This window comes from Camelina sativa, chromosome 8, assembly GCF_030686135.1.
Source record: "Camelina sativa cultivar CO46 ecotype springtype chromosome 8, ASM3068613v1".
In the NCBI taxonomy this organism is placed as follows: Eukaryota; Viridiplantae; Streptophyta; class Magnoliopsida; order Brassicales; family Brassicaceae; genus Camelina; species Camelina sativa.
Genome location: NC_141887.1, coordinates 25942614 through 25956208, shown reverse-complemented (window position 1 = coordinate 25956208; position 13595 = coordinate 25942614). Strand labels below are relative to the sequence as shown.

Genomic DNA, 13595 nt, shown 5'->3' with positions numbered 1-13595 from the left:
GAAAATATAAACCACATATGATTTATTAAAAGTTAATTATTGATAGACCACTAGCTAGTGGGATAGTGGTTTGGGGGTCCAAAGATTTCAGGATAAGCCGATTTGAACACCACCACGAATTGTCCATTGATGTACTTCGTGTCAGTGTCATTCGAATATAAGAAATCTCGGACTCAATATCATGAACTCTACTTGAATTAGGAGTAAAAGTTCTCATTGATCATGTCTCTACTTTGTTTCCCTTACGTACACAATACAAAAACATATGGACGACCAAAGCCATTTCCAATTCTTGCTTCCAAAATGTCAGAAGAGTTGAGATGTCCGGACCATATCAGACGGACTCTCTCTCATTCAAAACTTATTAATCTCCACTGACACGTTTGAACTAACATTGCATACAACTTGTCGGTGAGGTCAAAGTGTTCATAAGATAGTTTTTTCTTTGGAAAATTTCTCGTCACGGTTTTTATGACTTGTGACATTAATTATATAATTTTGGGTTTGTTGAGATCCTGCTGTTTATACCTTAGTTATCGTGCCCCTTAACTCATATGTAGTCACCGTTTCAATTTAGTTTTGCTACGGCCGTCACGTATCATTAGATTTTCTTAAACCGGCCTCGAATATCCAAAATGCTCTCAAATCTTATTCAAAACTGTAAGCTAAATTAACGTGAAATTTGTCACCGCCACATCGTAGAATAATACTCCACAACACAATATATATAAAGCCTACTTAGCTCAATAATGATGCATGCATACTATATTGTGCTATACATATACTATTATCTTAATAGATTGCGAAACAAAGAACGAATATATAGGATGCATATAGAAAGGTACAATGTACTTTGAGTACTTAAGGGGACATTGGGATGGTTCATGTCTCCTATCATTTACTCCTATTTGTCTACCGCCCCATTCCCTGCCAAACCTCCCTTCTTCACCATTCACACTTTTTCTTTTCTTTGACCATTTAAAAAAAAAATTACATTAATTAGTGAAAAGAAGACGAAATGATAAAATTAAGCACCGATTCAATTTGGTTAATTTTCCATACAGATTTAACATTTTGATAGATGTTGAAATTCGAACCTTTTACCTAATATGTTAAGCATGAAGAATGGATGATTTGGTGTCTACCATACCTCGACCACTAAGATTCCACCCCGGATTCCTCTAACTTTCACCAATTTGTTAAGCTTTTTATTCAATATTCATAAAACATTATCTGAAAAGAAAAACGGTAAACGACGAGCTAGAAATATGCAACATACAAATTGCATGTGACGTTTGGTTAACTGGTTTTCTAATGTGATTTTGTATTGTCCTTGTTCGTATTAAAGATGATATATTCTCGTAAAAAGCAAATTTTATTATGTGAAACGCCATTCTCTTAAATATTAGGTAAAAAAACTAATGTTATTCATCATGTTTCGAATTTGATGTTCAAAATGTGCCACTTTTCACATTTTGAATGTAGTATAACTGATCGCAATACGTCTCATATAATTTTGATATGAGCATTGAGCCGCTCTCCTCAGTCATTGAATAGTTAGATTTGTACATGGTGAATGATAATCGTATTAAATAATTAAAATACGTTGGAATATGATAAATGATGGAAAGAATATGAAACCATTTCCATGACTTTACACCATTAACACAAAGATGAAAATCTCGCGGTAGATGAATTGGTGAGTTTCTCGTTTTGTTTCCAAAAACTTCTGGTCAATGACTTTTATTAACCAATCAATATTTCTATCATTATTTATGTAACAATATTAAATTTAAAATATATTAAAAAAATTTAATGAAGAATAATAATTTATTAGTAACTAATCGATCGATAAATTTATTATTTAATATATCACTTATGTAAGACATAAGAAAAAATTCGTTAACAAAATAGTTATAAGATATTAGGATTAATCGTTGATTGAATATATTATAATGATCTAATGGATAAAACTAATTTATTAGTAATTAATCGATCGATAAAATCATTGTTTAAAGAAACCCTCGAAATAACACAACAAAATTATGTAACAAAGTAGCAATAGGATATTAAACTAATCGATAATTAATTATATTATAATGATCTAACGAAAAATAATAATTTATTAGTAATCGATCGATCACTAAATTTATTATTGAATATATCATGTAAATAAGACAAAAATTGTTAGTAACAAAGTAACAATAAAATATAAGACTAATCAATGATTATATTGATCTGACGAAAAAATAAATTATTAATAACCGATCGATCGATTAATTTATTGTTTAATATATCGTTTAAATACGACAAAAATAGCCGAGCGATATAGTATATAAATGAATTAGACAGTCGTGTGATTCTTTTGAGTTGGGATGGACAAAAACCTAAATGTTTCCTTTTGCTATCCTAATTCTTTCATCAACTTTTTTCTTAGATTGTAAAAAATGTCACCTTATCTCTTCAACTTTAGAAATATTAACTCTAAAACTATATTATCTAATATACTTTAATTTTAAAACTACGTAGTACATACTAAAAACACTCAAATATTACATTCTACTCTAATTTTTAAAAAACACTCGTTATACTGCAAACACAAACTCGTGAGCTTGCTATTCTATTGAAAAGTCATAAACAGAAATAAGGATGAATCTGTTGGGAGTACTATATGAGATAATTAGTTAAGGCAAGTCTCTCGTTGCACGTCACAACTCTCTTAATCCCACCCTCTATAACCGATTACTAGTCTTTTTTCTCTAAAGAACACATTCATTAGTTTTTCCTCTCGTATTACCCAAGCCGAAATATGCGGACTCATTAAATTCTTTTTTTTTTTCCGTTTAACGAACCTCGCATTGAATCCTCTTTTAACTCACATCGATGCAAACAACAAAAACCAAGAAAAAAAAACGGTGCAAACGAAATTAAATTGCTAAATTAATAAGAATAAAATTATAAAAATGCGGAATTCAATATTATAACGCCCTCTCTCTCACACACATATCTTTCATTTCATCCAACGCCAAACTAATTCATGCGACTCACCTCCTCCCTCCACGTGATTCTCTCCCAATTTTTAACCTTATATACCATTTTCTCCATATATACTAATTTTAATTTTACATCAACATTACTTATAAATATAATCATTTCAAAACCGACGTCTCTCTCTTCCCATGCATTACGCATTTAATTAACGCTGCCAAAAAATGCATGTGGGTATATATATAGTTGTATATATAGACATGCCTTTACCTTCAACTTCTCCATTGTTCCTCTCCAAGTACTTTTCTCTTTAAGAAAGAAAGGAAAAAGAAAAAGTACTTACCTTCTCATATAAAGTTCCTTTTGTTATTACTTTTGGTTCGTACGTAAAACAAAAGGTACATCCACAAAAAAGAGAGAAAAAAAATGGAGTTTATGAAATTGGCTTCAAAAGAAACGAGCTACTGGATGATCGCACTACCTGCCGTTTTTGGATCCCAAAACCTACATGATGTCTCCGTCCTCGGCTATATCTTCCTCGCCCTTGTTTCTCTTTCCATACTCACTTGGGTTCCCGCCGGAGGCGGTGGCGGGGCATGGAAGGACGGCCGTAACCGGTTGGGTCGTGTCGCGATCCCAGGTCCTCGGGGAATACCAGTATTCGGCAGTCTTTTCACTCTCAGCCACGGCTTGGCTCATCGGACGTTAGCCGCCATGGCTTGGAGCCGAGCCAACACTGAGATTATGGCTTTCAGCCTCGGTTCGACGCCGGTTATCGTCGCTTCTGAGCCGAACACGGCTCGCGAGATCCTGATGTCGCCTTACTTCGCGGACCGGCCGATTAAGCAGTCCGCTAAGAGTCTCATGTTCAGCCGAGCCATAGGGTTTGCACCAAACGGGGCTTACTGGCGCACATTAAGAAGGATCGCATCGACTCACCTATTCGCTCCTCGGCGTATTCTAGCACACGAAGCTGGGCGCCAGCTAGACTGCGCTGAAATGGTGAAAGCTGTGTCAGCGGAGCAAAACGGCGCGGGATCAGTCGTTTTAAGGAAACACTTGCAACTAGCCTCCTTGAACAACATCATGGGGAGTGTTTTTGGGAGAAGATACGACCCTCTGGCTCAGAAAGAGGATCTTGATGAGCTTACATCAATGGTTAGAGAAGGGTTCGAGCTCTTGGGTGCATTTAATTGGTCCGATCATCTTCCATGGCTCGGTTATTTCTACGACTCTATTCGTTTAAACCAACGTTGCTCAGATCTTGTTCCTCGAATTAGAACCCTCGTCAAAAGTATCATTGACGAACACCGAGTCAGTACCTTGGAGAAGAAAAGAGACATAGGAGATTTTGTTGATCTCTTGTTGTCTTTAGACGGTGATGAGAAGCTTCAAGAAGATGACATGATCGCCGTTTTATGGGTAAGTTCGTATGAAATTGAAATAGTAGTCACATTAAATTTAATGGTATATATATGTAACGGTCTAGTTGTAATGGTTTTTTGCATTTATTAATATTCCTATTTTTAATGTAATTTCTAGGAGATGATCTTTCGAGGGACAGATACAACAGCGTTATTAACAGAGTGGACCATGGCTGAGCTTGTACTAAACCCTAACATACAAACCAAGTTGAGGGACGAGATCGTTACGGCTGTGAGGGATAGCGCCGACGCTGACGTGGCAGATGCTGTCCTAGCAAAACTCCCATACCTGAACGCAGTAGTGAAGGAAACTCTAAGGCTGCATCCTCCTGGACCTCTGCTTTCGTGGGCTCGTCTTTCAACGTCAGACGTCCAGCTCAGCAACGGCATGGTGATTCCAAAGGGAACTACTGCAATGGTCAACATGTGGGCCATTACTCACGACCAGACGGTATGGTCCGATCCGCTGAAGTTCGATCCGGAGAGGTTCACCGGGATTGCTGACGTGGATATTCGGGGTGGGGACTTAAGGCTTGCGCCGTTCGGAGCCGGTAGGAGGGTGTGTCCGGGGAAGAACATGGGGCTAGCTACTGTGACTCGGTGGGTGGCTGAGTTGGTGCGCCGGTTCGAGTGGGGTCAGGACCAGACCGAGCCAGTTGATCTTGGTGAGGTCTTGAAGCTTTCTTGTGAGATGGAGCATCCGTTACGTGCCGTCGTAACGGAAATATTATAAATTATAAACAAACAAACAAAAAAAGTTCTTTAGGGTTTTGACTTTTGTCAATGTTTTTCCTTTTCCGTTTTTGTTATTGTTTTCTTTTTTGTCGAGAGGTATGGATTGCAGATTGCTTGCCGTTTTTTGTATTCCATCGAGAGTTAAAAAAAACAAAAAATTATTAGTAGTTATTTAATATCAATGTACCATTATCTTTAGTGGGTCGAAATGAATTGAGTAAAACTAATACCGATATCAATTTAGGTCTTTTGAACTGCTATGACTTTGTTCTACCCGTACGTACCTATTTACGCATTTTCTAAAAATATCGAAATATTTGCACTTGTTTTCTTGCGAAATGAGATATTTTGGAATCAATATAGAAACAAACCGGAGGGGACGTGGACAAAACACTGAGAGGGTTGTGCTATAATTATGAATTGGACGATCTAAATCAATTTGGTGCGTCTACTCGGTGATTTCTATCCAAAGATATGTTGTCATTTTGTAATAATGGAGGAGAAAGAGGCAATACAAATGATACCATGTAGTCATTAATGTATATAAATTATATATTTATGAAACTTGTGTTGTCATAGTCATTAGTCTACAACAATGTTTCTTCTCAAACCCGTCGCTATGGCTAAGCTAAATTATGCATGTTCAACCTTTATTTACAACTTAAAAACATATATAGATACCAAATGAAAGCGGTGGAGAACAAGGTGACAAACCTACAAATTGACTAAAAGAATCCGACTCAAACTACAACTCGATCGGTAACGAACGAGGAATAAAATTAGAGTTAAAGATAAAAAGAGTGTGAAGCTGCCTTAAAGAGGCAAAGAGCAGATAAATCATACGCCCATTTGATAAAAATAATGAACAAATAGATCTATATCTTGTAATTGATTAGAGAGAAACCATTGAACACATCACATAGAACAAGAGCAATAGCAATGGAATCACGTTTCTGAATGATCAGGGATGGCGCCACACACACACACACACGTATTTTTTGGTGTGTTTGATCTGTCGGTGGAAAATAATTTGGAAGTGAAAATCAATGAACTGATTTAACTTTGTCATGTTAAGACAAAATCTGTTAACTTTGCTGGACAAAAATAAATAGGCCCGTAGTAAGCTATGATGGTGGTGAAGGATTCCAGAGACGGTGACGTTGCCGTTTATTTCTCTAATGAATAGATATCTACATGACATAATATTTTGGTATTAGATTTTGTTGTCGAGTAGATTTATCAATCAAAACATAGACTACTATTATAATATCACAAAGTTTTAAAAACAGTTATATGACAAACAACATCCGCAAATCAACTCTACGATTTACTTACAAAAAGCAAATAAAAAAGTTACAAGACTAACGAAAAAGAGTAATTTCGATTAATCCATTTTGAGGTCTAGACTATTCATCCCACGAAAAAAATCATAGTGAACATACATCATGGCCAGAGGAGAAGTCATATGACAGGAAAAAGGAAAAAGAAAATAAAAAGCAATGAAGTAAATTATGGAGGTAGAGGAGAAGTCATAGGTTTCGTCGCTGATCTACATGTATTCCTAAAATTAAAGACACCGAAACCTGTGCATGGAGTCGTATCTCTGAAACTTGGCTCGTGTCTTTGTCTCTTCACTATTCAATTTTCAGACACTGACTTCTCACTGCTTCAAAGTTAGTGGCTGGGGGCGGCCGACAATTCTTCAGGTGACATTGGCCCATACCACCCCCTCCTATTTATTATTCTTTTCCTTTCATTATTTAATGTTTACATTTTTATAAGTTATATATTTAAAATATGTAAACTTAACAACAAGTTGATATGGCCGAGTTGGTCTAAGGCGCCAGATTAAGGTTCTGGTCCGAAAGGGCGTGGGTTCAAATCCCACTGTCAACATTTCCTTTTTCGATTTTTTGGGGGTTTAACGATAAGTTCGGCGCCTCATTTCAATTTTCGAAGCCGTATGTCATGGGCCCAAATAAATTAGGCCCAATAATATATTAAATTAACTAATTACTAGTTTAGTCTATTACTAATTACTGTTTACAATAATAGTAGAATTTTTTAGAGCATGGCTCATGTTCTCTCGGAATTAAGGAGGGTGTATTCAACTTGACATTTTAAGTAATTTGTGTGAAATTTATAAATCTTATGTTATTCAATCATGGATTTTAAAAAGTCTATTAAAATCCATTACTATTGAATTGATGATTTAAAAATCTACTTTAAAATCCACTGTTATTAAACTGATGATTTAAAAATCTAATTTAAAATCCACTGTTATTCAAAACAGTTTTGTTGATTTGGATTTTAATTATTTTTAGGATTCTGGAAGATTTGAGAGGATTTGTTTAGTTAAAAATACAAAAATCCAAATCTCATGGTTTTACTGAAAATATGAATTTTTTTTAAATGTATTAAAATTCTAAATTTTTTAAATCTTATCAAATTCTCCAAAATCATGGTTTGAATACATCCCGTAAGAGTTTGGATGGTTTTGGTTGTACGCGTTTTTTAGTCATTTGACCAACATGAGTAAATGACTATTATACATGTGTTATCTCTATTCGTTTTTGCAATAGGATTTTGTTTATACTTAGTGCGTGAATGAATTTTGCTCACCTTTTGAAGAGGTTTGTCCCAAAAGATTAATTATCGAAAAGGTCACCATCCCACGTGTTTCGCTTGTGCTAAATTCATTTTTTTTTCATCAATCTATATATGTGTATGCAGTGTCGGATGCAGACAAATATTTTGACCGGGGCACAAAGCATATATATTTTAAAGGATATTAAAATTATATAATAAAACATATCTAAAAATATATTTTTGATAACTTGAATTTGCATCTTCAATGAGCCAAATTTTCAAAAGTATTTTTTCTATTGGTACAGAAATATCTTTTAAAATTTTTAATTAGAAATACACAATAACAAACTTACAATTCAGTATAAAATAGACATTTAGATTTACTTTTCTAACCATATATATCACACAAACTTAAACTCTAAAAAATATTAAATTATTTACAAACTGATAATATTTTTAATGTTACTAATTTACTAGTTTTACTATCATTTATTAATTAAGATATATGTATTAATGTATAGTATACACAAACTTAAACCCTAAAAAACATTAAATTATTTACAAACTGATAATATTTTTAATGTTACTAATTTGCTAGTTTTACTATCATTTATTAATTAAGATATATGTATTAATGTATGGTATCATTTTATGCATCTGGTAGGCAAAAAAGGATGACTAAAAAAAGTATAAAAGGCATAGAACAAGTATAAAATTGTAACCCCTAAAAAGAGAAAAATAAAATATAACAAAGTGACAAAGAGGATTTGAACTCACGACCTCATGGGTGCCTATTTGCCAAATGAGCTGAAGGATATAAGTACACATAATTACTGGCTAATTTATAAAAAGTAGTATGGGGCACGTGCCCCACCTACTTACTGCCTAGATCTGCCCCTGTGTATATGGATGAAAAGAAGACTCTAGAAAGTCACCAATAATGCATTAATGGAAAGTTTTGGAAAATTTGACAACAGTGAAGAAAACATTGAAAAGCTTATGAAAATATTTAAAATTATGTCTAGTTGCTTCTGTAATTAATTAATTTCATATCCGTGATATATCAATCTTATATATCGTTGTCAAACCATTGTAGTACGTTTACAACTGCAACTCAAATCATTAAAATCAACCGAACTCTAATTATGTATCTGCAGCTATTAACAATATCTGGTTTTATTTCGTTGACTTAAAACTTAAATTATAAAAACATATACAAGATGTTCTTTTTTTGAACAACCATTATAATTTACTCGGCGTATAAAACCTATTATTCCCCTTAGCAAAGCATATCTGTCGTATCTTATTGTTATATGCTACACCTGTAGAAGATGAATCTTATATTATACAGAAGACTTTACACATCTATATATACTTGTACATAGAATACCGTAGAATACAGCTATAAACAGAATGTTCTATAAATGACATGATACAGAAATGATACGAGAATATCGAGCTATTAAATAGTGTATCATTGCATATCTTTTACACGTCCCCTTAAGATGGATGGACATGAAGCACTCCAATCTTGTTGCGCACATGAAGAAAGTGTGTTCGGGGAAGGGGTTTTGTGAGTGCATCAACTAACTGATCTTTTGTGTGCACATGAGAAACACGAAGAAGACCTTGTTGAATTTGCCCACGTACAAAATGATAGTCAAGCGCAATGTGCTTCATTCTGGAGTGAAAAACGGGGTTCGCACAAAGGAAAGTGGCTCCAACATTATCGCAGTATATAATCGGCACAACTCGAAGAGCTATCCCAAGCTCCGTTAATAGGTTGCTTATCAAGCGAAGTTCTGCGGAGGTGTTGGCAACGGCGCGGTATTCAGCTTCGGTGGAGGAGCGAGCAACACTCTTCTGCTTCTTTGCATTCCATGAAACCGGATTTGTACCCATATAAACAATGTATGCATTGGTGGAGATATAGTCATGAGTGTCACCTGCCCAATCAGCATCAGAGAAAGCTTGGAGAGTGTGATTATTTTTGGCCGAGAAGAAGATCCCATGAGTAGTTGTCCCAGCGAGGTAACGCAAGATGCGTTTGGCCGCTTGCTAGTGTTCCTGAGTAGGGCGATGCATGAACTGAGACAAATAGTTCACCGCAAAACTGATATCGGGGCGAGTGAAGCTGAGATATTGTAAGCTGCCAACGAGTTGGCGATACTCCTTGCCATCAGGAAGAGCAATGCCAGATTGAAGAGTGAGTTTGGGAGAGGACGCCATTGGCGTAGCAACAGGCTTCGCATTGAGCATATTGTGGCGATGAAGGAGGTCAAGAATGTACTTGCGTTGGGAGAGATGGAGACCTTTATCTGTGCGATGAGCTTCGATCCCCAAGAAGTAGTTGAGGTCCTCTGGATCCTTGACGGAGAATCGGTCAGCCAAGAGCTGTAGGATGTTACAAATGCTGGATTTATCATTGCCTGTAACAAGTATATCATCAACATATACTAGGAGATAGATATAAGTTGTTCCACGACGCAAGATAAACAGAGAGGTATCAGCAAGAGAGTTGATGAACCCGAGACTGAGGAGATACGTTTTTAGTTCAGTATACCAGGCACGGGGAGCTTGTTTCAAGCCATATATGGTTTTGCGGAGACGACATACATACGACGGATGATCAGAGTCAACAAACCCCGGTGGTTGCTCCATGTAAACCTCCTCGTTTAAGGTTCCTTGAAGGAACGCATTGTTAACATCTAACTGAAGTATCGGTCAAGAGCGGCTGACGGCAACATCAAGAACCAAGCGGAGGGTAGTAGCTTTGATCACCAGGCTAAAAGTCTCGGTGTAGTCAAGACCATATTCTTGGTTGTAGCCTTTAGCGACAAACCTCGCTTTACACCTGCCAAGAGTGCCGTTAGGCAAAAATTTGTTTTTGTAAACCCACTTACAGCCAACAATGTTATGATTCGGTGGTCGAGGAACGAGGTCCATTGTCTGATTCCGCACAAAGGCATCAATCTCACCCGACATCGCATCACGCCAGATCTTATCCTTCATAGCTTGGTTCACGGTTAAAGGTTCGGTCGGAATATTGGGAGATAAGGCGGCAGAGAGGTTTAGTATCCGGTTAGGTTTAACAATACTGTTCTTGCGTCGGGTTTGCATGGGTGTATATTGTCAACGGGAAGTTGTGGAGGGGCATTGGGAGGTTGAGAGGAAGTGTCAGAGGAAGAAGGAGAAGGTTGTGGTGAAGGAGAAGGTTGGACAGACGGGCTTGGTGAGTGAGAGGTTAATGGGCTTTGATCAGTATGGGCCAGAGAATTGGTTGGGTTTATCATAGGAGAAGTTGGGTTTGTGGGAGCTGGGCTAGTGGATCGAGAAGGAGAAGAGGAGGAAACATCTGATGGATCTGCAATGTTACGATTCGGAGAAGAATCACTTACCGGTGTTTGCGAAGGAGTCTCCGGCGATGCAGTCTGGTGAGCATCGGAGCGCGAGTGTCCAGGATACTCCGGCGACGGCGAGGCGAGTGACGACGGTAGGATAGGCGGTGGTGTGGAGGAGAGAATCATAACGAACGGGTAGAAGGAATGCACGAATGGTGGAGTAGAGTCGGAGGATGATGGTGGTGTGGAGGAAGTCGAACGAAGTTCAGAGAAAGGAAAGGATGTTTCGTCAAACTTGACATGGCAGGAGACGTATACACGGCCTGTGCTCGGTTGAAGACAGAGGTATGCACTTTGTGTGAGGGAGTATCCCAAGAAAACACACGGAGTCGATCTTTGTTCAAGCTTGTGAGCGGCCTAAAGGACGCAACCAAGGGAAGCAGAGACAACCAAAGATTCAAAGTTTAGAGTAGTTGGGCTGAGTGCGGAAGAGCTTGAGGAAGGGAGACTCCATGTCAATGACCGGTGTTGGTAACCGATTGATGAGGTATGCGGCGGTGGCAAAGGCATACGTCCAGTATGTGGTAGGAAGACAACCTTTTGTGAGGAGCGATAGGCCAGTTTCAACAATGTGTCTATGTTTGCGTTTGGAGATACCATTATGCTCTGGCGTGTGAGGCGGTGAAGTGAAGTGTGATATTCCAGCGGTGGAGAGGAAGGACTTAAGAGCAATGAACTCACCACCATTATCCGAGAATAAGGTACCAATACGGGTGTCAAATTTGTTTTCCACAAGGGCTTTAAAGGCAACAAAGGTGTCATGGACTTGTGATTTTGCTTTTAGAGGATATAGCCAAGTGTAGCGAGAGTAATGATTAACTAGGATTAAGTAGTATTTGTAGTTGTCAACAGATATAACTGGAGATGTCCAGACATCTGTAAAAATATATTCAAGAGGACGGGTGGAGGTGATGGACGTTTGTGAAAATGGTAGCTTATGGCTTTTATTAATAGAACAATCGGAACAAAACAAAGTTTGAGAAGGGGATTGAGAATAAGGAAGAGAGTATTTTGATAGTAGAGTTTGGAGGATAGGATAATTAGGGTGGCCTAAGCGATGATGCCAGTTCACTAAGGTCGGTGTTGATGACGATGAAGCAAAGAAGGCAGAGATAGTAGACGCCAGCCACTCATAAACCTCGTCTTTAGGTCGGCCTTGGAGTAACGGGACACCCGAGCTCATATCCTTCACCTGAAAGGAAGCAGGAGCAAATTCAATAGACACTTTGTTATCATTGCATAACCGATAAACATATATTAGGTTTTTCTGAATATTAGGGAGGCATAGGACATGATTAAGATTGAGGTGACGAGAAGAAGAGGGTAGAGATAGTGAAACAGTATGAGTGATAGGGAGAGCAGAACCATCACCAATGAGAACAGAGTCAGCACTGTGATATGGGCGAGACGAGGTGAGATTGTGGAGATCACTAGTCATGTGATGAGTAGCTCCACTGTCCAAAAGCCAAGAGTTTGCAGAAGGCAGAGCAGTAAGAGCGAGATTAGCACTCGGCGGCCATGGACGAACAGGTGTGGGGAGCAGACCACCTTGGGGAGAGCCGTGAGATTGGTAGAGTTGGGAACAACGTTTTGCGTTGTGACCAAAAACACCACACAACTGGCACTTGCCTTGATAGCCGCGAGTGTCTTGGCGCTGAGAGTTGTAGGTGTGGTTGTTCCTGTTGTTCCATTGTTGTTGTGGGCGCGGAGTGTGTCGCTGTTGATGTGGACGAGGACGAGACGTAGCAACGTTGGTAGAGACAGGAGTAGAGGAAGGTACCACAAGAGCAGCGGTTAGCAATTGAGCCTCTTTGTTGAGAAGCTTTTCATGGACTTAGGTGAGCTTAGGAGAGACTTCACGTCCTTCAACTTGATCAGCAACAGATTTGTATTCCTCTGGAAGACCACAAAGGACAGCTTCAATCTGCTCATCAAGATCGAGAGGCTTACCAAGAAGTGCAAGTTTGTCGAAACAAGTTGTTAACCCTTGCATATACTCGTCGATGGTCTTGTCACCTTTGGAGAATTGTTGTAGTTGAAGACGCAGCTGCTGAATATGCCCTTTGCTTGGTTTGGCGAAGATGTCTGCAACAGTACGCCACATCTCCGCAGCAGATTTGGTGGTGGTGACAAGAGGTTGAACAGAGGGAGAGAGAGTTCCGAGAAGACCGTTGTAGATCAGCTTGTCTTGACGGCGCCACTTTGTGTAGTCAGGGTTGGGAGAGGTGACACCAGCGGAGACCACCGTCGGAGCCGGAGGAAGAATAGAGCCATCGACGTATCCTGCTAGATCGTAACCATCTAGCAGAGAGTGGACTTGGAGACTCCAAGTGATGTAGTTGAGAGAGGTGAGCTTGATAACATTACTCATATTGATGTTAAGATAGGATTGAGTGGTATCAATGACCTCAGCAGTATTCGCCATGGAGAAAAGAAAAGGAGAAACAGAGCGGAGGAC

The 13595-nt window shown here is 38.3% G+C and overlaps 1 protein-coding gene and 1 non-coding gene across 2 annotated transcripts; both read left to right on the top strand.

Annotated features, from left to right (window-relative positions):
• Window positions 1-3124: 3124 nt before the first annotated feature.
• On the top strand, window positions 3125-5356 carry LOC104708116 (cytochrome P450 78A7-like). The gene is made up of 2 exons (XM_010424613.3): window positions 3125-4410; window positions 4531-5356. Exons 1-2 carry the CDS (start codon window positions 3415-3417, stop codon window positions 5143-5145), a joined length of 1611 nt encoding a protein of 536 aa, XP_010422915.1. The 5' UTR covers window positions 3125-3414; the 3' UTR covers window positions 5146-5356.
• Window positions 5357-6962: 1606 nt separating this feature from the next.
• On the top strand, window positions 6963-7043 carry TRNAL-AAG (transfer RNA leucine (anticodon AAG)). The gene has a single exon. It is a non-coding gene; the product is annotated as a tRNA-Leu (tRNA).
• Window positions 7044-13595: the final 6552 nt, after the last annotated feature.